This window comes from Halichoeres trimaculatus, unplaced genomic scaffold (genome assembly GCF_033239565.1).
Source record: "Halichoeres trimaculatus isolate MK-OKI-2021-1 unplaced genomic scaffold, fHalTri1.1 fHalTri1_scaffold_11, whole genome shotgun sequence".
NCBI classification, from domain to species: domain Eukaryota; kingdom Metazoa; phylum Chordata; class Actinopteri; order Labriformes; family Labridae; genus Halichoeres; species Halichoeres trimaculatus.
In genome coordinates this window covers 28,830,027-28,853,927 of record NW_027437189.1, presented here as the reverse complement: position 1 = coordinate 28,853,927, position 23,901 = coordinate 28,830,027, and the positions used below count along the sequence as shown (strand labels likewise).

At 40.1% G+C, this 23,901-nt stretch overlaps 1 protein-coding gene across 2 annotated transcripts in view; it reads right to left on the bottom strand.

The window, feature by feature from the left end:
* Positions 1–23,901, bottom strand: part of chchd6a (coiled-coil-helix-coiled-coil-helix domain containing 6a) — a 94,284-nt gene that overhangs the window by 56,319 nt on the left and 14,064 nt on the right. Inside the window, exons 5-6 of one of the 2 annotated variants that reach the window (XM_074681710.1) lie at positions 6,876–6,899; positions 3,179–3,262 (exon numbers count right to left, since the gene is read on the bottom strand). In XM_074681710.1, coding sequence (XP_074537811.1) covers positions 3,179–3,262; positions 6,876–6,899 — 108 coding nt within the window. The remainder of the gene's footprint in view (positions 1–3,178; positions 3,263–6,875; positions 6,900–23,901) is intronic. The other variant, XM_074681711.1, reaches the window with a different exon arrangement.

The window sequence follows — 23,901 nt, the reverse complement described above, 5'->3', positions numbered from 1 at the left end:
AAAACAACAAGATCTGTAAATAAACTTAGTCAGAGAAGATCAACAAACCCACTGTTCATAACTGAAGACACGAAGACCATGTCTACTTCAAACTATTTATGTTATAACTACAGTATTTACTAGGTACAGACATGAGAGAATGAATTTTTTAAAAACAGGAAAAGTAAACACTAAGGTTGTGTCTGAAGTAATTCACTCATTCCCTACTCACTACTCACTGTATAGTGAATTAAATGTAGTGGACTACATAGTCCACTCAATCGGCTAAATTAAAACAACATTTCGGACACTACTCACTCACTCACCAGCCGCTGACAGTGACATAATTACTCTTGTGTCGCTCAGAGACGGTTGGGGATTTACAGTTATCATTTTCCCAAACACTGCAAAATGGTATTTATTTCAATGATAACTAATATTATACTTAGTGTATTTTCCGCAACAGCCAAATACAATAGAATCATTTATTACACATTATTTAGAAAATTAATGAACCATATATTTGTGCAGCTTACGAAAGTTGAACAGAGAGATAAGTGCTATTCTCTGGCAGTTTTTAATGTTGTTTCATGTTATCAGTAATAAGTAATCATGTATTCAGCCATTCCTCCTGTTTAAACCACAATGCATGATGGTCAATATTGCTAGTATAGTGAGCATCCCTATTACACTACTTTTCAAAATGCATTGTGGGATACATTGAGTGTACTATATAGTGAATGACCATGCTCACTCAGATTTTGACAGCACTACAAAATGACGTTTTCACAATATAGTGAATAGGGAGTGATTTTGGACACAGCCGAAGACAGATATACTTTATAAAGTTGAAAAAAAATGTGCAGTGCAGATCAGCGTGAAACCTCTAAGAAAATCTAGAAAATCTGTTTGACAGAAGCTTAAAAGTACCGGTAAATGTCAAACAAAATTCAAAAAACGTCTTCTGCAGCAGGGAACATTGCGTAAAGTTGCATTGCATTTTCAACATTGTTACATTATTTTCATTATTTTACTTTACGTTACCATTGTTATGCTACGTTATATTAAAGTATGTGAGGTTTTAATACATAAGGATCATAGACTGCAATGTATTAAATTCAAGTCCTCTTTTTTTCTGGAAAGTTTTGTTTTCATTAGGCTAATTTCATGTTTAACGATGACTGACATCTGCTGTTCTTGTGTATTTTTATTGAGGACTGTAAAATATGTCAGGAGGTAGAGCCAAGAAGTGATTAGACTCTCGAAAGAAAATAAAGAATATAATTTTTGGCACCAAGCTCCACTCAGATTCTCTCTTAGTCCCTCATTGCCTCTACTGAGCAGACTTTGGCTGCACAACAGCAGAGCCACGCTGTCCACTCTATATACAGTCTATGGTCAGGATACAATAAGATATAGTACTTGATACTCTGGCCATGGAGATTGAAGCTGAATGCTGGAGAGGTGTTGTTACAATTTAGCACCACTGTCGAGGTGCCCCATGAGCAAGGCACCATACCTCAACTGTTTAGTGTTGTAAGTCGCTTTGGACAAAAGTGTCTGCTAAGAGAAACTGTAAATTGTAAATTGTAAGATGACGCTTACTGTACGTTATCCCTGTTTAAATGAAGATAACAAAATATTGCTTGCAACTGGACAAAGATAGACTCTAGTATAGATTTGTGCCTCAGATATACAGCAAAGGAACAAGAAGCTAAACAGTATCATAGTCCACTGATGTGTCTCTCATTTTGTTCTGTTGAGTTTTTGCTGCTTCACTAGTCACGTGTATTGTGTGGTGTTGTTTTGATCGCTCCTACAGTTAAAGCTGAAAAAAAAGAAAAGAATTTGATGTGATAAGTTCTTCATTCTATACACGTTTCAAGCAGGGATCAAGTTTAAATAGAGTCAATTTAGGATACAAGCCATGATGCGACTTGCTCTGTTTGCCTCTATGCTGTATCCTTTTTTCACATTTTCCAAACAAAAATTGAAGTGACACGAAAATAAATGAAGTAAGGGGAGAGAGAAATGAGGAAAGAAAACCCTTTTCTTGTCTCTTCTATAGCAGGACAGGATTGGACATGCTATGACTAAAAAGCTTAACCGAACAGAAAAAGGCTTGTTGCTCGAGTCAGTGGCTCCCAAGAACTCTATCCTCTTATGGCAGACACCAAACATAACCTCTGCTAACCGTGCACACATGCACAAATATATTTTCAACAGCTGTGACAAGGTGTCAAATATCATCTGAAATGTAAAAATAAATCAGTTAAAATCTGATTGAGTACATTAAGTCTAACCTCAGCTTCAAGCTGATAAACTGCACGGTAAACCTTCGTGAAGACGTCCTTATATTATGGCTGAATGAGCCATAGTAAACAGAACAAAAGACTGTGATTTACACATTATGTCTTAAAAAGGTCCCTCACTCTGGGCTCCAGATGAGGACTTCCTCCAGAGAACCTGTGTAAAGGTCCTTCTTTTGTGTTTGCCGACTGAAGCTGAGACTTAACTTGAGCCCAGCAGCTCCCACACCTTTTCTGCCAGGTAAATGTCAGACAGATGAAAGGGCTTATAAGGGCTCTCTGGAGATACTCAGGATGGTTCAAATCTGAGTTCTCCTTTAAATCACTTTTACAGACATCCTATGTCCCTGTTTTTTGTCAATGCACCACAATTCTTTACAGTCCATAGTGCAGCAACTAGTTCCTTACTAGTACAATTTGTTTACTTATTGATCAATTAAATTCTTTTTAAGACTGAAGATGTATTTCAGAAAGTCACTTTGACCACTTACAGGCAACTCCCGACATTCTTGTTGAAAAATTTACTCAACAAACGTTCAGAGACACTGAAATATCTATATTTTATTTATTTTTTTATAATGCAGCTAGACTGAGTAAATTTGCAAAAATCAACTGTGCAGGAAGATGTTTCATGGAAAATCAAAATGTCTGTGCCTGCAATTTTATGATTGTATGTGTTTTTGGGGAGGTGGGTGGCAATTTTTTCAGTCTTACTTTTGGAGTGCTGTACGTGCAACTTCTGTGTGTGTGTGTGTGTGTGTGTGTGTGTGTGTGTGTGTGTGTGTGTATGTGTGTGTGTGTGTGTGTGTGTGTGTGTGTGTGTGTGTGTGTGTGTGTGGTGTGTGTGTGTGTGTGGTGTGTGTGTGTGTGTGTGTGTTTTTGCGTCGTACCCTTTTCTCCAGTAGTGCCAGCTGCTCCTTGTAGAAAGCATCCAACGCTTTCAGCTGTGAATCTTTCTTCTGTAGCTTCTGAGCCTAGGAGAGCACACACACACATGCACACACACACGCACACACACACACACACGCACACACACACACACACACACACACACACACACACACACAGACACACACACACACACACACACACACACACACACACACAGAAAAAGACAAAAAGACAGAGGAGGGGATTAAACAGTGCCGTTTTTCTCACTTTGTGTTTGGAGATTGACAAAGTAAATAACGCTGACTTTGTTTTATGGGGCTCATTTTGATTAGGAAGAACAAAATTCATTAAAAGTTCCTATTCTGTGATAATGCAGTATGACAAAAATACTGTACGGTAGGTCGAAACCAACAATGATCTGCCTCAGATTTGTGTTAATTTATGAGGTTATAGAAGTTTTCATCTGTTTAACTTCTCCCATCAATATTAACTCAACAAAAATTAAGTTTGCACTGCAGTAAGGGATGTATTCATCAAAGAATGAATGAAAGAGCAGCAAGTGCAGCATACAGTCAGTTACAGACAGAATATTTGCACACACTCAATTTGCACTTGCCACAAACAAATGACAATACCCAATACCCCCCCCCCCCCCCCCCCCCCCCCCCCAAAAAAAAAAAAAAAAAAAAAGGTCAACATACAATTAGGGATGGGTAACATATTAGGTACTTTTATAGGTACTGACCAAATTCTGTCTGTAGCACTGATGCACTTAAAATTAAATGGTACCATGTTTAGGTACCTAAACACATCCTTGTGACTGTGAGGGAGTGGGACAGTAGGTGATTTTCATGCTAAACATGACACAGCACTGCACGTTTATAAATTGAAAATTAAAAATGTAAAATTGAAAAACTTTGAGATTTTAATGTTAAAAGAATTAATATTTACTACCACATAAACACTAAAAAGTACCAAAAATTAGTACCGTTGAGTACTGATACCGATTGCCAGGTACTGGGCATCGGTATTGTTTGGTTTCAAATGTGAAAAGTATCCATCCCTACATACAATAAAATAACTAAACACATTATTAAAAAAAGGACATGTGTTTACAAAATGCATGGGCTACTAAGAACAGAAACTACTGCCCAGGCTGTTATTTTCATGATCTTTGATTATTGAATTTCAAATTCAATCATCCAATCCACTGAACAAGAGTCAATGGCAGAGTGAGCTGTTTGGCATTGGCAGAGTAAATTTGGCAAATTTATCACAGGCTCATCACACATACTAAGCTCTGCTACTCATGCCACAAAGGCTTGTTCTTGAGGCACCACAACCGTGTAAAATTTATTACCTGATGGCATTGTTTCAGCAAAGAAGTAATCAACCACACACACAAGTTGCACAAGTTACTTTCAGTGAGAAGTTTATAATACTGGGTGATTAGTAAGGAACAAGTTACTGGTTAGGATCATGTGTTAACCACTGCTATAAGAGCCTCAGTAGTAGAGTGGTTGATCTTTCAAGTTTGTCTCATCCCAGCTCCTTTTAGCAACATTTGGTCTTGTAATGTAAAAGTGTTTTGAGCAGGTGGGATAGTACATAGGCATGTTTATAGTCCCTTTCACCACCCTGCTTTTTAACTATTTAATTTCTCAAAGCAGCTTTTCTTGCATGCAGGGGGGTTGGGAGTCTCAGCTACATCTACCTTTGCCAATAGTCAGGTGATAATAAGACCATCGACAACACCAGCTTAGAACTGTTATCTGCAGCTCCTTTAGAGAGCACAAACAAAAACAAACAAAAAGCATGAAAAGACTCTTAAAACATCACACACAGCACAAGCATACATGAGTGAATCACACATATACACAGCAAAAGGTATTCCGAGCATGCAAACCAGTAATAAGACACCCCGCAGCATATAAAACATAGAAACCACAAACAGAAAGCAACATGCCTCAAATTACGCCTCTTTGGAAAATCTTCACTTTCCAACCGCGTCTTTCTCTCTTCAACCACCCATCGATTCGTCTATCTTCATCATTTCAACTGAGCCTGTGCTTGTGCCAGCACAGAAAATTATAACACACCATCTCTCTGCAGATCGCACGCTATTTTCAAGTAGTTATGAAGCACTGAAGGTGACAAATTTACACGTGTTCACATAAACATGCACATGCCCAGGTGTGAAAGCATGCTGACGAGAAGGCTCTTACATTCACATGCAAACACACTTCAATGACTGAATGACAGGGAAACATAAAAACAGCATCTGCGAGAGAACGACAAAAAGGGTAAAATGAAAATGAGAGGAATATGAAAGGAGAGGACGTGAAAGAAGAGGAGAGTAAATAAGGCATGAACAGAGAAAGAGACAGTGTGATAGCGGAGAAATGTTGAAATTTGAAAATCTACCTTCTTCTCTAATAAATCTTGTCAGTTAGTTGCTTGCAATCTCTTCTGTCAAACACAAGTAATTGTTTTTTCATCTCACTTATCCAAAGATAGGATTGCCTGTGTTTTAGTATTTTGGATGGTTTAATAGACTTTGGAGAAAAAGAAAAACTGTAGGTAGTTTTGTCTTAGTCAGAATATTTCGTACCCTAAAACTGATGCTCAACTTCCAATTTTGTTTTGAAACAAATTTTCTTTGTTCAAGACAACTTTTTACCGGATCCAACGCAACAAGGTGAGGTATTTATCACTACAGTTATGTATTGCTGTTGTTTGAAACATGACAATAAGCAAACGTGAGTTTGTAATTCGCACATTGTAGCTGGCTATATGTAGCGCTACTAGCTGCCCGGTGCTACAATGTATCCGTAGGCTGATGTAAAAACAAGAAAATTGTCAGTTCAACAGTAGCTTAGTAGCTATCAATATGTAACGCTGACAGCCTGATGCTGTGACACGTGTTGATAATGTGTAATGTTTGTGAATCCTGGTTAGCTATGTCCTGCCAGTCATCTACCAAACAGAGCTAACATAACCCCACTCTTCATTTTTTTGATCGACTCTCAAGTTTGAACAGACCACTGCAGAATAACTGCTGACTGTGGGTTAGAATCAACATTATCACAAACAGTTTAGCCCCTGTGTTAGCCTTTAGCTTGTGCTCTATCACTCTCCTGTTTATCTTTTTTTTGTTCTTCTGTCCTTTTTCTGTCTGAGTTTGGCTCTTGTGTCCACCATCACTACAAAATTAATCACAGAAATAGTTTTCAACAGAGAAAAACACAGATCTAGCGCCTCACTTCTCAGCTTCGTCGGCTGGCAAGGTGTTGTCATGGAGACTAAGACGTGCAGTAAATCAATCCGGTCCTGCTCCACCTGTTTGGGAAGCTACGAATTATGAACTATGAAGCATTTTGAAATAACCTGTAATACTTATGCTGATAATCTCATTTTGAAGTGTGGGTTACGATGAAGCATATATCTAGAAGGGAGACTTCTTCAGTATCACTTAGAAACTCCTCACAGCCCCTTTTAACACAACACACATGCTTCCTGCGAAAAATTGGGAGTCACTGAAAACAGCAAAACCTGAATTAAGATAAAATCACTCTTAAGTGTAACCTCCTCAGTGACCCTCAGTGTCATTAAAATAAAACGATACAAGGTGTAGGAAGGAATAAGGTGGAATGAATGGATACAATAGTAGGAGTTTTAAGGAGTTAGAGCGCTTACCATCACTTCTACGTCTTCTGCAGACTACAGAGGATGGGAAAGGAGATGAGGGAAGAAAAGAAGCAAGGGATCTGTGATCAGAAGGAGGGATACAATAAGGTCTTCCTGAAACCTTAACAGGTTTTCACATTTTGTTCATAAAGCTGGAAAGTTTATATTTTTATATTAAAAACCAGTGAAGAGTAAACGTCCAGGTTTAAGTGAAATTTATAGTGGATTGTAACCTTTTGACTTATTTCCTATTAATTTCTTAAACCAACCAACAGCACAACATTTCATATTCAAAATGTCAGGCATGCAAATGAAATACCAGATTACAGCTGGGAATCAAACTAACTTTAAATCAATGCATGCTGAAATTGACATTCACTATAAAACAGTTGGCTGGCCCCACTTGTTGCTTTTCTTACATCAGAGTTTTTCATCATCAGATTATCATTTCGGTTAACTCTCCCAAAACCTTATGTCATAGAAAATGTACCAAACTTTTGACTTTAAGTATTTTGGCACCAGATGGATCCACTGTCAAATTAGTCAAGTCAACTCATACATAGTTCATTTCTTACCAGCAGAGAAAGTCAGAGATAGACAGCCTGTCAGACACTTTCAAACTACTCTAATATGCCAAGTCTTACACATCTGGTACACACAGCAAATTAACGCCAATCAACAACCACTTTGGGCCCAGGTCTGACTAACAGCGCCATGGCACTGAAAGCAGCACGAGCACAAAAAGGTAAAGAGACTCCACACGCATATTCCAACAAACACACACACACAGGAGGAGGAAGATTCATCATAATTATCAGGGCTGCTGAACGCCAAATCCAATCAGAGCTGATCGTCTGTGTTTCATAAACAGACTTTAAGCGAGGAGTGACAAAGAGCGAGCGCTCATGATGGGAGAGATGCTTCCAGTGCACTGGGTGAAAGCTGCAGCTGGAGCATGTTAATGTAGGTGAAAAGAGCCGCCGAAAGTGTTCATGTGTTAATTTTATACGTTGGAGGAGAATCAGTTTGGGCGGTGATTACGCGGAAACAAAACGGATTTAATTAAAAAGCACCGCTCTCCTTCCTATCTGTGTGTTGGTCCTGTTTTAATTTGCAGTCTGAGAAGAAACTACTACAAGTGAATCAGATGACTCCTCTGGTGTCCCTCCAGGGGCCTTCAAGTCTACGGTAGATAACAGGCAGCCAGGCGTGACTTCACACACTCATACACACACACACACCAAGGCACACACAGAAGCAGAGAATGGCAGCAGCTCATGTTTGTCAGTCTCATTTGGGAATACATGCCGTTGTCTTTGAACATCCCTCATTTCATATATCATTACGTAACGATGCTGAGCTTTCATATCCATACTTTGCATTAACCCCCACTCCACTCCAAGCTGTTTGAAAATCGCTAAAACAGAAGCAATGGAAGAAGGACAAACTTGTCAGTCAGACACAGAGAAGAGAAGGGGACAATTCAAGAAAAACAGAGGCAGAGCAAACACATCACCAATGTTAACAAAAATAATTTGAATTATTAACAAGGTGCATAATTGAATAGGGCAGCTGCTAGCCATGAGCCAAAATGGAGATTAGCTCACAAATGTATTATCGTAGTTTCTTCCTGCTCAAGGCGACTCCTGCACATAAATCAATTCAGTTCACAGCTAGAGGTGTGAAGCATCTATTTAGACGCTACACACACACACACACAGGAAAAATGTGTAAACGTGTGAGACAGAGAAAGCAAGTGGGAGTCAGAGAGGGAGAGATAAGCAGAAATGAGAGTCAGGTTTAAAAGTTAAAAACAACATAAAGAGAAAATTACAGCGACAGTGAAAGAGTAACAAATTAACGAGATGAAGAAAAACTTGTTCCAAATCTGGTTTGACCTTTGACCACATGAGTATAGGCACTGCCATCTGGCTCTGCACTGACTTAATGCTTCTCACAGCAATGCTGAAATAGCTCCGGCATTTTTGATGTCAAAAGGTTAAAACAGTAATCAACATTCACAATAAAAGAGATCTCAATGGAAGATTACAGGTGTTCAAAGACAGGAAACAGATTTTCACAAACAAAGCTCTTTTTCTCAGTCAGGCCATCCTGATAAGGTTTGGGAAGGGTGCAATGATTTATCAGCAAGAAACAATGCTAGCATCCAACAAAGCAGATTTACTCATTGGCTACCATTGAAGTCTACAGACATCAATTCGACAACAACCTTTGTCTGCATCTATAGAAGTCATTTCTGCTTTTCAGCGGGGGTAGGTGGGGTCTGGCTAAGCTTGTCAATCAACATCAGGCTTGTAAACTACTTTTGGTGGCAGTGGTGCTCTCTTTGGATGAGAGTAAGACATGAGAAGATGTGAGATGATAGAGACATGGTGAGATGTTGCAAGTCAGAAAAGTTCAGGCAACTCTGGCTCAAACTGAGGATGTGTCACGGTAGTTGGGAGAGAAAGAGCGGCGCGATCGTGAGAAAAGACGACAGAGATAATGGAGAGGATCAAAGGGTGGAGCATCTGAGATGAGCATGATCTAAAAAAGTACGTTTTCTCTGTTTTTTTTGGATCAAAAACAGGACGAGAGATGTAAGAGGAGAGGTAGTTTTGGTGTTTACACAGTTATAAAACACAATATTCTGTGGGTCTTGGAAGATCATTCAAGATGCTCTGAAAATCGCTGGCAGCCACTGAGTTAAAAGACTGAACGTGGCATGGTTGTTGGTGCCAGACTGGCTTGTATTTCACAAGCTGCTGATCTTCTCACATGTAAACAACAAGAAAGCATGGATCCTTCCTGCCTTTATCAACACTTCAGGCTGCTGGTGATGGTGGTGGTGAGGGGGGATACTTTCTTGGCCCAATCTAGGCCCTTTAGTGCCAACTGAGGCTACCTGAGTACTGTTCCCGACCATGTCCATTTCTTTATGGCTATGGTGTACTCATATTCTGACGCAGGGGTTTTCAAAATGTACGACAGTGAGCCTCCCTTCAGAGAACATGAAGTCATCGGGGCTTCCCCTATTTTAATAAAACAAATACTGCTTCTAATAAATGAATAATCCACACTGGTTTTTAAAAATAAAACATATGAATGTTTATTTCAAACATTCTGTCCTGATACAGTCTCCCAAATTTTGATTGAAGTGGGTAAGAATTAGATGAACTTAGGTCAATGCCTATTTGTTTGTTTATTATAATGACTACATGAACTCCAAACATCAAAATAAATTTAGAAGAAAGCTCTTGAGCCAAGAGAGAAAGCATGGCCACTATGACAGCAAAGAATAAATAATCAATCAAGATGCAGTAAATAAAAAAACATTCAATAATAGATCAATCATACGCAGAGCTACTTTTAGCATCTGCAATTTTCTTGTTTAAGGAGACTGTTTAGAATAGCTTTTCAAACGCAGATAGATTACAAATTCACAGTAAACTAGGTACACACTGTGGCCTTGGAAAATCCGGTCTAAGAAAAACCAACTTTAAATATGTGTCGTCATCACTGTGCAAAATATGTGGAGTCTAGCAGGGTCTGAGACCCCAAGTTGTTATATGAGACCCGCTAGACTCCTACTGAACAGTTCAAAAACAAAAGAAATGATTGTTGATTTCCAAAGGTCTGGGCTCTGCCATCAGCCAGTTAACATCCATGGGGTGGACGTGGAGGTGGTGCCAACCTACAAATATCTTGGTGTACATCTGGACAACAAGTTGGACTGGTCCCTTAATACAGATGCACTCTTTAAGAAGGGGCAGAGCCGTCTCTTTTTCTTAAGGAAGCTCAGATCAATTGATGTCTGTGGAAAGCTGCTGCAGATGTTTTATCAGTCTGTGGTAGCAAGCGTTTTATTTTATGATGAAGTCTGCTGGGGAAATAGTTTAAAGCAGAAGGACAAGAGGCGACTGGAAAAACTGGTGAAGAGAGCTAGCTCTGTGGTTGGATCCAGTTTGGACTCACTGGAGGCTGTGGTGGAAAGGTATACACAGAAGAAAGTGGAGGCCATCATTTGTCACACTGATCACCCACTTCACATCATCCTTGACCAGAGAAACACCAGCAGTGGACGACTCACCTCTCTGCACTGCAGGACTGAGAGATACAGAAGATCGTTCCTCCCTGTAGCCATCAGAGTCTTTAATTCTTTAATCTTTGGAAGATGAGCACAAACCACATGAATTTCCCTTCAGGGATGAATAAAGTATTATATCTATCTATCTATCTATCTATCTATCTATCTATCTATTTATCTATCTATCTATCTATCTATCTATCTATCTATCTATCTATCTATCTATCTATCTATCTATCTATCTATCTATCTATCTATCTATCTATCTATCTATCTATCTATCTATCTATCTAAAAGGCTCAACCGCAGCGTTTACAGAGGTCTCTTAAGAAGTACATTTCGCCATACATTGTTTAGCTGAGTTCATATGTTCACCTACGCGTGTGTTTGTGGGCACATGCCCCTGAGGGATCCATGAGTGTCCTGTTTGGTTGCAGAGCAGAGCAGTTGTTGCGTTGTCCTGTAGCTGTATGCATAGTTGCGTGTTCACAACTTTCCACCGTTCTCTACATAGCGCATGGCAAAGTTCCGCCCTGATGCACACACAGACACACAAACACGTGTGTACACACACAGAGACGAGCACTCTGTATGGTAGACATTGTCGGGGAAAACAATGATAAAACCACGGCATGCTTCTTTCCATACTTTTTGCGCTTAGTGCTAGTGCAGACATTTTTATTATTGCTATTATTATTTTGTGCTTTGTTTTTTATTCCTCTTCTCGCGCCTAACCTGGAACGCTTTGGCGGCCCCCAGTGGAGGCGTGCCTCACACTTTGAAAACCCCTGTTCTGACGGATACTACCAGCAGGATAACCCTCCATGTCATAAAGCTGGAGTCATCTCAGACTGGTTTCCTGAACATGATGATGAGTTCACTGTACTCTAATGTCCTCCACAGTCCCCAGATCTCAATCCAATGGAGCACCTTTGGGATGTGGTGGAACAGGAGCTTCTCATCATGAATGTTCAGCCGACAAATCTGCAGCAACTGTGTGTTGCTTTCACATCAACACCTTGAATTGAAAAAAACTAGTCCCCATTTTTACCTTGTTACAATAATAGCCACCCTACACAGAAGCCAGGACAGAAATATGGCTTGTAAGTAAGAGTTTTTGTGGTAACAGCAATTTTTCCACAGCTTTTTTTCTCCAAGAGAGCCAAAATTTTATCACAGCATGAAGAAGTTGCCCAGTCATCAGTTGTGAGTCATAACTCACTGTTGAAGAAACTGTGGTAAGTTTGTCTAAGTTGAAATAGATCCCAAACTTCAGCCTTAAAAGGCACAGCTTTGTAATACACTGATGACTCAGTCTGTATTAAGAAGTGTTATTTTAATGATGAGAAAGCAGCTTGCACAAGAGTTTACATTATCTGAATGCTACTTTAGCCAACCCCTGTTTTCTTTGCTATTTTTGGCTTGTTGGCAGCAGTCCTCCACCTACAAGTCACAGTGCCAGTTGTGCCTTGGTGTGGACAGAGCAACAAAGCTGAGCTGTTGGTGTTGGTCCGCTTCCAAGGTAGCTGTGGTGTGGTTCATTAGAGAAAAGAAAGAAAACCAAACTGACTCCAGGATTCTGTTGTTGAGATGGATTATACTTGTAAACTAAACAAATGCTCTGACAGTTTCACTCCTGCAGAGCTGAGACTTCCTGTGTGCTCTCTCTGTTTCTACAGTCCACTCATCAATAACAGAGAGAGAGTGAAGAGCTGGAGTCTCAACTAATGACCAACTTCTTTGTGATCTCTTTGATGATCCGCCCACCCAGCAGAAAATATAAAACCTTTGATGAAAGTTAAGAGCAAAATAAACTGCTGTCCAGACGGACAAAAACTTTGTTTTGATTTTAACCACTCTGTCGAAGAAGCACTGATGAAACACAATGATGGGTCATCAAAGCTGTCCAACCAATGAATTAACAGAGTCTATTCAGCCAGTCTAGACATGGACGCATTCAAATTACTGGGCACAAAACAACAATGCTTCCATTCTGTCAAGTTTAAAACTGCACAACATGCCCTGAGACAAAACCTTTCCTAGTGGACACATTTTACATACTTAAGTAATAATAACATCAAAAATCTCCACCACTCAGAATGAGTTAAATTAGAGGATCATTTATTACAGCGCTACAGCTTTGCTCTTCAGCATTCACACTGTACTGCAGGTTTTGAGGCGAAGCTGTAGGGACAACAGATGGCGTCTGTCTCGGCTGTTAGTCAGTGTGTTTGCCGGGTAGACGCCACGGTGATATCAGCCATGGAGGGCCAACTCCCTGATCCAGTACAGAAGGAACACATGAAGTGCGCATCTGAGGGCAGTGCCCCAATGTTAACAGCCCAATGGATCGTCAACACAACACATGGGCATGGTTCACCCATGTTTGGGTTTGTGAATGTGCCTGGGACAGACACGTATAAATACACACTGACGCGTCTCACTCTTCCCCCTGTGGGCAGTGTGTGTGCTGTGTTGCCATCTGATAGCAGCAGTCTGTTCTCCCATTCCCTCTTCTCCCCCTCTCTTTATTTACTCCGCTGCGTTTATTTAACACATAGCTCCCAGCGAGGCAATAAATTAGCACTCAATAATAATCTGACTGATAATTACAGGCAGGCAGCTATAAGCAGAGGAAGGAGGGGAAAATATGGGCCACTAGCTCTCCTCCTCCTCCTCTTTTTCCACTCATCTTCTCCGTTTATAGTTAACTGTTTTCACTCTGACTGCTCCCTTTCATGTGGTGCTGCCTTTTTATGTTGCTCTCAGTGCATTTAAGTTCATTTTAACGAGAATCACGCATAATGATTAAAATATTTTTCCATTTGTTTGACCAAAGGGTGTACCTGCTAAGAGCACACACAACATAATTTGTGGTTTTGAATTTTTCAGTACTCGAACAGGAACTTTTGCACCCTATTAAAGTTTAACAAAAATTAAACCCATTACAATTGCTCATCCAGCAAGTATTAAATCCCCTGAGTGATCAGAGTGCATGTTAATGTCTCAATGATGGAGGTTTAATAGACTGGAATCACTTCCAGAGCTATCTTATCTTCAAACTTTGCCCGTATGCCTTTATGTTTGGCTTGCCCCATATGCATAAGAGATTAGAGCAATTTTTTTAAAACAAGGTGTGTTGACAAACCAAACATTTTCATGACTTAATAACAGGATCTTCTGTAGTATAGCTTTCCTTGATTAACAGCTCAAAAAACATCTTCATTTATTTGCAAGCCCTTTTTCACAGTTTCCATCAGCTTTCCAGAAGCCTCCCCTACATTTGCAATGCAGAAAGTTGTCCATACAAGTTGAATCATTGTGTTTTTTATCTTCCAGAAATGACTGACATTGTGATATGGCTCTCTGTTTTTTACTATTTATAAGGGATGGAATGGTTTACGAAAAAAATCTGAATTGTCCAGTTTTCCTCACTCTGTGCATATGCATCGTTCGGCTCTGTTTTTCTTTTATTCTTCATTTTATACCTCAGTTTGGAGTGAATATGTAGCTCCGATCATACGCATGCGCAACTCAAGGCAAAGGAGTGCAGCAGGATACTTTGTGGGGAGGCTTGTGTGTTGTGTACACGACAAGCAGAGAAGACAGAGTTAGAGGATGTACCTGTGTCGTTGTGTCATTCTGCTGTCTGGGAGCTCTTTAGATTCAGTGTGAACTCCGATGGCAGCGGTAAGAAAGTGGAGGATAAAACCACGACAACTTCGAGACTTTGTCACTACATTTAATGACTTTTCAGACCCTTCTGGCGAGTGTTTTTTTTAAAGACGACAATTCTTGCAACTTTTCTGGAGTTTGGAGAATCTGACGTTAAAGTGTGTTTTGATCTCCTCAGTGGTCAGCGTGTGTAAGTCCCTCCCTTATCCAACACACAGACAGACAGTCCTCCTCAGTCACAATTGTCTCCTCCTGCAGCTCCAGAGCAGACAACTGCATTCAAATGATTTGGGCAAGTGTGTGTCTCATCATGGTCACTTCTGCCAGTCTCCAGCCCAGATAAAAGAGGAGTGATATTTAGCCATTAAAATAAAAAAAAAGAATCAACAGAAGAAAATTAGTTTGGAGTTCTGAACATATTTATGATGTTTGTTTTACCTATCTGTCTCTCCCACGTTATTATTCTCTTCTACAGAGTCCATGAAAATTACATGCAAGTTGATTCATTATGCAAATTAGACAGCAGCATCATTTAGTGACTTTTAGTGACTTCCGTGGCAGCCAATAGTGACTTTCCTTACTGAGGAGTTGACATGTTCAAACTAGCAATGTTTTACTCAGCTTTAATGATGTTTTAAATGGGAAACAGCCTCAATCTTTCAGGTTTCTCATGACTATACATGATAGAATTGATTAAAAATAATCTGATAAGGTGGATTATTAGGGTATACAGTAACCTGGGGTGCTATAAACAAGAATGATGTACACAGAACCAAAATGAAAACCATGACCACAAAACTGTTTTAAGATCCCAACTATGGATTTTGTGAACTGTTCCATCCCTACAATTGATAGCACAGACAATGCACAAAATGCCTTCTTCGCAGCACATTTTGAATCCTGTGCAGGCATATTGTGATGGTGATGGTGGAGCCAAGGCAAAAGCAGAAGTTTGTGGAGCAGCAGTACCGATGTTATACCCTTTACTTTAAGCCTAAACACACAGCTTACTCACCAACCAAACATTAAAACATCCCTCATGAAGGTCAAATTATTTTGTGCACAACCAACACTTTTTGTTCCTTTTTGTCTTCCAACAAACTAAAAAATGTAATATAATACTGCTGTATGAATATCATAATGTCTGTTCTCTGTAATTTTAGAAACATGACCGTGAAAGATGGTTGCCTCCATGGAAGATCTGCTCCTCTGTAGCAGCTCATCCCAAATTATCAACAGCAAAAAAGAAATATTCTGTGGATTATTCACCAAAAATACTAGTGAATGTTTTAATATCTGTTTTAATCTCCTAATTTATTACCATTTACTTCCCAGTTGTAGACCTCTATTGGGCAACAGTTTGATGTAGTTTAATTGACCACAACAAACGTGTCCAGGTTTGTTATTTCGTTTCATGATTTATATTTTCGGGCCTTCTGCTCAAATGAGAGATAAACTTTTTTAACTAGAGATCTTGTGCTGTTGATACCCTTCATTAAACCGGTCTTGGTATCTGTAGGTGATATTTTTTATGAGGTGAAGCAGCAACCCTCACACCCATGAGGAGAATTTTAAGTAGAGAGCCAAACATACAAGTAAACGACGTCCCTAAAATTCAGCTGTAGATTTGTTTTTCTGTACTGTGGTGTTTCTGCCTTGTTGTTTCCTAATGGCTGTCATGACCAAGTCATAAATTGGTGTTTTAGTTGTAAAAGAAGGGCAGGTTATCACTTTTTAATGAAAAATAAGAGATTCAGGAGGTTAATACATAGAGCTTCCACTTCAGGTGTTGAGAAAATTGATTTTGCAATGAAAAAAATTACAAATTTTCAACCAAATTAAATTGAGGAATACAGAGACACCTTTACTGGCTCGAATAGTATTATTACAGTTTAAACACCTTAGTTAGCATAATGACACACTTTAACTCGTTAACTGTGTCAGGGAGCCAGGGCATTCTCATCTCTCATGTAATAATCTGTCAAGTACTGACAGATGTCAGTGGCCAAGACAATTATTTGTTCCTCACATTGTCACCTAAGTAGAGATAAATGTAGTCTACTCTAATATATAGTCTTTCTTGGGTATATCCTGCTATATCCCCTTGCTAGCGTCACCCGACAATCTGTCATCAAGGTGAGAAATGGCTGCTCCTGAGCACAGAGCCAGCTAATAGCTTCACATGCAGAACCATGTCACATCCTGCAGATTACAATTACCGATACAAGAGCTGGCTTATCTGCACTGCATGAGCTCTCTGGCTCACCTCTTCCCCTCCATTTGCTTCAATCCCACTTCCTGCTGTCTTCCCATCTCTCCCACTGCCTCATTTCCCAACATTCCCACTGCGTCTTCTCTTGTCTTGAGTCACTGTCACAAAATTCAACTACTGGTTGATAAGTCTTATTTATTTAGTTAGCCGAGCCAACTTTATGCTAACTTTTTAAACTAGCTGCAAAAACAAAGATGAAATTGTCAGAAACATGACTGAGTCTTTTCAGTTTCTGCAGCAGTGAGAGCACGGGGTGGTTGTTTTTCCAAATAGATGATGTTGCGCTATGTCTGATGCGCTGTTAATCATGTAGCAATCGCAGCATAGCAGTTACTAGCACAATATATCCTCTACATGATCATTTCTTTGAATCAAGACTTAGGTGGCCTTGAAAAAGTATTACGTTTACATTTCTGCCTTTTCATAATTTTAGGTTTGAATGAGAATATTAGCTTCAACACTATTTTTAAATGTTATAGCAATAGTACCCAAAAGTCCAGATGACAACACTACACCACTCCAAAGAGTGAGTGCCAACGCAAAATGTAGAGCCACCTGTCACTAATGAGAACAATCAATAACGATTTGTGCTAACCATAAATCTAAAATTTTGTAGAGACAGTAAGAGCCAATCCCAATTCTACCCCTTAGCCCTTGGTTATGTGGGTGCACATGTAGTGAAGGGGTGTCCCAGTTCTCTGTAAGTTTAATGGAAAGAGCCAAGAGGAAGGGCTACACAGCACTTAAAACAAAGACAAACCCAGACCTCACTTGAAACCAAAGGGTATGACAAATTTTACATGATATACATATTTTTTATCAGATATCCAATCCTTTGCTACATCCCGTTAATATAGGCCAAGTTTTGAACTGTTGGTTGTATTTTGAAATTGCTCATTATAACAATCAAACTAATGCTGCTATAGCAACAGCTACAGCTACAGCTAAAGCTAGTAATAGCTACACCTATGTCAGACCTGGGTGATGGACTTCACTGTGTTGGGCTGTGTTTCATGAGTGATTGGACAGATAAGCTGCATTCAGGAGCTGCATCAGCTACATAAGCTATGAAAGCAAATGTTACAGTATTCAGAGGCTACATAATATAGCTTCTGAGTACCTTACCATTTGCTTAATGTTTGCTTTTCATGGCTTAGCTGTTTCATTACTTTTGTGATCCGGTGGATTGTGGTAGAGTCTGTTTGTCCAAATCTGACATTGGTGTATCACCAGTTTGTAAAAATGTGTTCGCTGTGGAAGCGAATAAAAAGTCGCTTTGCCTACGACAGCCAGCAAGCGTCTGGGGAATGATGACGTTGCGGGGATCAAGTGGTTTCTCATTTCTAAGAGATGCCTTTTTTAACCCCTTCCCCTTGGCCCTTAAACCAGAGGGCGACAGGAAAGGGGTGGGCAAAGGGGGTAAGACGAAGGGGAAGGGGTAAGATCCACAATTTGGATTGGCCCTAAATGTAAATCATAATCAAAACCTATCTGTTAGACTCTTCTGTTGTCTTTCTTCTCTTCTAAATCCTTGTATTCTTTCACATCTATACTTGTACATTTGCTTCTCTTTTACTGTTTCCGCTCTTATTTCCTGCTTATTTCTCTTTTTATAGCAGCTCCTTGATCAACTGTGTCTGCGTTCACATGACCGTTGAATTATCCAGAGGTGTGATTTGTATTCATGTGGTAATCTTCCCATTGCTTGGAGGATGTAAAGCCTTTGAAATTCAAAAACCTAAACCTGTTTGCTACGCAAAGCAACTCATTTAACCTGCTCCTCGCTGCTCTAAACGGCATAATAGCAGAGTGTAACCATATGTCGGACTAAATAAGCAGTCAGAGGAGAAAATGATAAAACATCAAGCTACTCACCAACTCGTATGTACAGCTATAATGAAGCATGTACTCCATCTGCCTCAGTCTGCCACTCTCCTGTGTGTGTGTGTGTGTGTGTGTGTGTGTGTGTGTGTGTGTGTGTGTGTGTGTGTGTGTGTGTGTGTGTGTGTGTGTGTGTGTAAGCAGGGACACAGCTGCTTCTCTTAACCAAAGTCAGAATGAGTTTTTCTGAGTGTGTGAGAAAGACACAACACTGTCGCTCCATCAGCGGAGAATCTGTGGCTGATTACATGGGTTTGGGTATAAACAAGGAAGCCAGGTTTGTCCAATCAGAGACAACATCTGGCTCATTTTGTGGGGCTGCTTAACAAACAGGGAGACAGAGGAGAGGGATCCCTGCACAATATCACTCAGGAGTGGTGCTGCTGCCTCTGAAAACCATCTGAGAATAAAAGACTTGGAATTTAGCACGACATTTGGCCCTCTGGTCTCTGTTGTAAAGTTGTAATGGGATTGCTGGGAGCCTGAGACTTTACAGATATTCTAAGCAAGGGCTTATGTTAGACAGGTATTTCGCTGACAACAACAAACCAGAAGATAAATGTGCATTAAAAAGAACAAAAATAGTATAATGTGTGCACATTAAGACTGATTCCATCTAAAAATCATCAACATTTAATTTCTAAACTTGTGCTGCAGCTCATTTTTATTAACATCCTAAATGTAAACCTCACATACCCAGGAGGGGAAATACTGAAAACACGTTAATGATTGAATGCTTAAACCTGCAGAAGACAAGGAATGCACAGATCTGGTCCTATTATTGGGCATTGGTTCTGATACAGACTCAGAAAGTTAGATCTGATATCAGTGACGAAGGGCGATCCATAGGACAGATCTATTTGGCTCAATTCTTTGCTCTTCTGTGTTTACAATACCAGTAGGTCTGTGCATGTTTGCTCGTAAGAGCTAAAGTAGTATGAAGAAAAATAACTACAGGGGTTGAGCAATTTGGAGGTATTTCATGCTTGTTTTGCAAACGAGCCTAACAGCAACTTGCAATATGTGCAACTTGAATTCCTCACTTATCCACTGCTGAGGTTTACAGTTACACTGTAATTCTTGTAAGTCTTGGAGGTTTACTCAACAAACATTTACACATTCATTATCCCACAAATTGATACAGTCAGTTTCAATATATTTTTTAATTCTTTATGGTTTATAAATTCAAAACAGCCTTAATTTGCCAAAACTGAATTTCTCAGGCTCATCCTCATATTAAGGAATAGAGAATATAAATCAATCAGGAGAGTGAACCAGATCAGTATCCGTTTTAGCCAATATTAAAGCCCAGGTGATGGTACTGGTACATATAAGGTGAACAATTACACATCTCAAATTTTTAACTAAGGACAATTTGAAAAAAAAACCTAGGTGCATTATCTAATTCAAAAAGCTAGAGAGACAGACTTAGGACCAGAGCTTTCACACTGCAGGCTGGCCCATTTAAACTCATTCATGATCTGCTCTGGATAACAGCGTGTCCTCACAGAAAGCTGTTTTGATAATTGTTCCGTCGTCGTGCGTCTGACAGGGGAGCTCTGCCTCTAGCCTCATAAATCCTGCTGTCCACACAGACACTGTAACAGCTTGTGTTTTACTTGTACCATGACTGCTGCCAAAACGCAGTTGACCTACTCTGAAAACTGTGTCTGAATGCATTTTGTGTCACGTGGGGAAGGTAATACACGACCGCTACAAAATGCTATTGGTGTATTCTTTAGAGCCTTTATGGAGAACTCTCCTGCTTTCTTTCCTTGATGTATTCTCACTCTACTTTGTCTGATCCCTTTTCTTCTTTTTTGACTCACACAGCAAAGAAATCCAAGCACGCATACAGGTATGAACAGTCCAATCCATGAATTTGAATGAGGCTAATTTCTGTGAAACGATCATGTGAAATTCTAACAATTTATAACTTATAACAATGCCATCATATGACGCCATCCTTTAAGACCCTCATAATTTGAACACATTACAATAAAAGGCTCCCTGTCACTGCATCATTATACTGCCAATCATGAAGCATTAAGAATAACAGGGGAGATAAAAGGTCAGAGTGTGAGAACAGATGAGTTGGATTAGATTAACCTGTGCAATAACATTTGTGACTGGCTCTCCAATGAGAGAATTTCACACTTCAAATTTAACTTAATAGCACGCATAATGGGCCGAGAGACACAGACATAGAGTGGACAGAGAAAGGGAGAGAGAGTGGGGAAAAGAGGAAAGGATGAATCCACCCTCAAGAAACCAGGAATAGGCTTTTGTTGCCATCTAGTGTCATTTGGAGGAACTGGTTAATCCATTTGTTTTAACAGGTGTGTATTTTTAATAAAACTAAACATCTTTCCTAAATTTCTGGATTTGTAAAGTAACCCTTTTGTCTTTAGCTTTTAAAAGAAAAATCAAACCATACCTCCATCTCCAAATTACCATCTCCTGGTGGATCACATGACTCCAGTTTTAGTACCTTGGAGAGTACCCCAATCTTTTAGAGCTGTTAAATGTTTGTTCTGCTCAGGCTTAGACATTCAAAGACTGGTTAACAAAAAGGATGGCCCAGCCTTTGCACACATTAAAGGTACCATATTATGCAAAAATCACTTTATTAAGTCTTTTAGTGAAATTTGTTGGTCTTTGGCTTTCCTCCCAGCCCACAAAATGTCATATTTGATGACAAAACCTGTACTTAGTGGTGCTTGTGAATGTAAAATCCTGACCTAAAATGAGCTGTTTGGAATTCGGGCATTTGCCGACGTCAGCTATTCCCTTTTTTGACCAGTCACGAGCAAGTCTGACCTGATTGGTCCACCGGAGCAGATACCCCTGAACCTCCTCCCGCCCACTCCCCTCCCTGCTGCTGGAGAGAAATCTCGCCAGCAGTGGGGAGGAGAATGCCAAAGTTGAAGAGCCATCACTGCTCAGTTTTTGGCTGTAAACAGCCACATAGTTCCATCATGCACAAGCTTCCCATCTCGGAAGAAGACAAGACTGAGTGGCTAGAGTTCATTTCTCAAGGAAATGTTCCAGCTACACTCAGAAAAACTGTGCATGTGTGTGCCAGTCACTTCACAGCCGACTGCTTTTCCAACTTTGGACAGTACAACAGAGGGCTAGCGAATAGACTGGTCTTGAATCCAGGCGCATTACCAACCATCCGCCAACAAACCTCAGACCCTGGAAATGTGAGTATTTTAAATGCTGTGTGCTGTGGAGCAGATGTAAGAGCTTTTCCTCAGTGTCCCACTGTCTCTGTGTTAGCTCCAGGATGCTAACTTTAGCTGCGGTTAGCCTGTTGCTTTAGCCTGTAATTTAACGGTATGTTTTCCAAACATTGTGCACTCATAGCTCGGTAGTTATGGTTACATGGCGCCGCTCTCAGTGACGTGGAAGAGTGGGGCGGTATCAGCAGTGCCTCATTTACATATGAAGGTCACGCCCACTAAAGCAGACCCGTCTGAACAGAGGGGCTATGAGAGCCTGGAAACAATGCTGCTGTGCTTGATTTATTGGCTTTTGGGGCCAAAACATGTTACTACCATTTCATGAAGACATCAATGATCCATATTAAACTGCAGAAAAGGAGCACAATATGAGACCTTTGCAAACAAGACACTAAAACATTCACAAAACATGTAAAAAGGGTAAAATGCACCACAAACTGAGTTGCAGAGCAAAAAGTGTCACTGTGTGCAGGTGTTGTTTGCATAAATGAGCCATTATACATTCATTTGGAGATAAATATTACCCTTCCTATGCAAATGAGTCTCATTGTAAATAACACCTTCTTCCCTTACATCTGTGTTCACAGCCAGACTCCTGTTCAGATAATATGTCTACTGTGGTCTGAATGACTTAGAAATAAAACATAGCTGTGCGTCAAGTCTGTTATGAGTACTTCAGCACTATGACGGTAATAATCAGAGGTTAGATACGTCTGAGGCTCAGCCCACCACATTACAAATGGATTCATATTCCTCCAAAAACTCAACAAGCTGTTTTATATGAGCGCACTCCGGGGAGCAGCAGAATGCTAACTGTGGGATTTCTATCACATCTGTTATTAACTCATTGGCTGCCACTGACACAGTAGATGCAAACACGATTGCAACCATTGACTGCGTCTTTAGAAGTCAATAATGTTTTTCAGAGGGGGGGAGCAGGATCTGGTGAAACTTGTCCCTCAATATAAGTCTCATAAACTACTGTTTGTGGCAGTGGTGCTCTCTTTGCATGAGAGATCAGTGCAGATATAAGAGAAGATTTGAGGTGACAGAAACATTGTGAGACAGAAAAGTTCAGGCAGCTCACACTCAAACTGAGGATGTGTTGAACAAGCGGAAACCTCCGGTCTAAGAATATGAAACAATGTTGAAGTGCTAAAATCTGCTGTTTCTCGAGTGTCCGCTTCAGGCTGGCTCCAGAAGTACCGGAAGTCACATTCACACCAAGCCAAGAAAGCTGTTTTCAAAGCAGAAATTAACCTGTTAACAGCCTGGTTCAAAAAACTTCTCCTGTCTGAGTCGCTAAATTTACTATCCGCAAACACTGCGAAGCCCTAGCCACTTCCAATTTCAGTTCCAATTTCCATTTCAGACAGGTAATGTCGGGGAGACTCCGTCCATGTTTTATACAGCTTATGGTGTTGAGGTAGTTAGAGAAAGAGAAAGAGCGGCGCAATCATTTGACAGGACAGGACGGCTGAGATCATGGAGACAATCAAAATATGGAGCGCCAGAGAGGTGTGCGATCTAAAGAAGTATGTTTCCTCGGTTTTTTGGATCAAAAACAGGAAGAGAGATATGAAAGAGGAGAGTCTACTCTTCTTAGGTAGTTTCAGTGTTTATATTCATAAAAAAACAATATTCTGTGAGTTTTGAAAGATTGGTCAAGTTGCTCTGAAAATGGCTGGCAGCCAATGAGCTAATCCTCTCCACAATCACAATCAGAAAGGTAAGGACTCATCTCTCTATTCAGCTCATCACAGTAAGTGAAAATAACTTAGTGACTTTAAGAAGAGAGAGCACACCACAGCTCTGCGCAGCAGACAGTGACGCCGCTTCACACTCATCTCAAAAAGCAAAACTAGAGAAAACTGC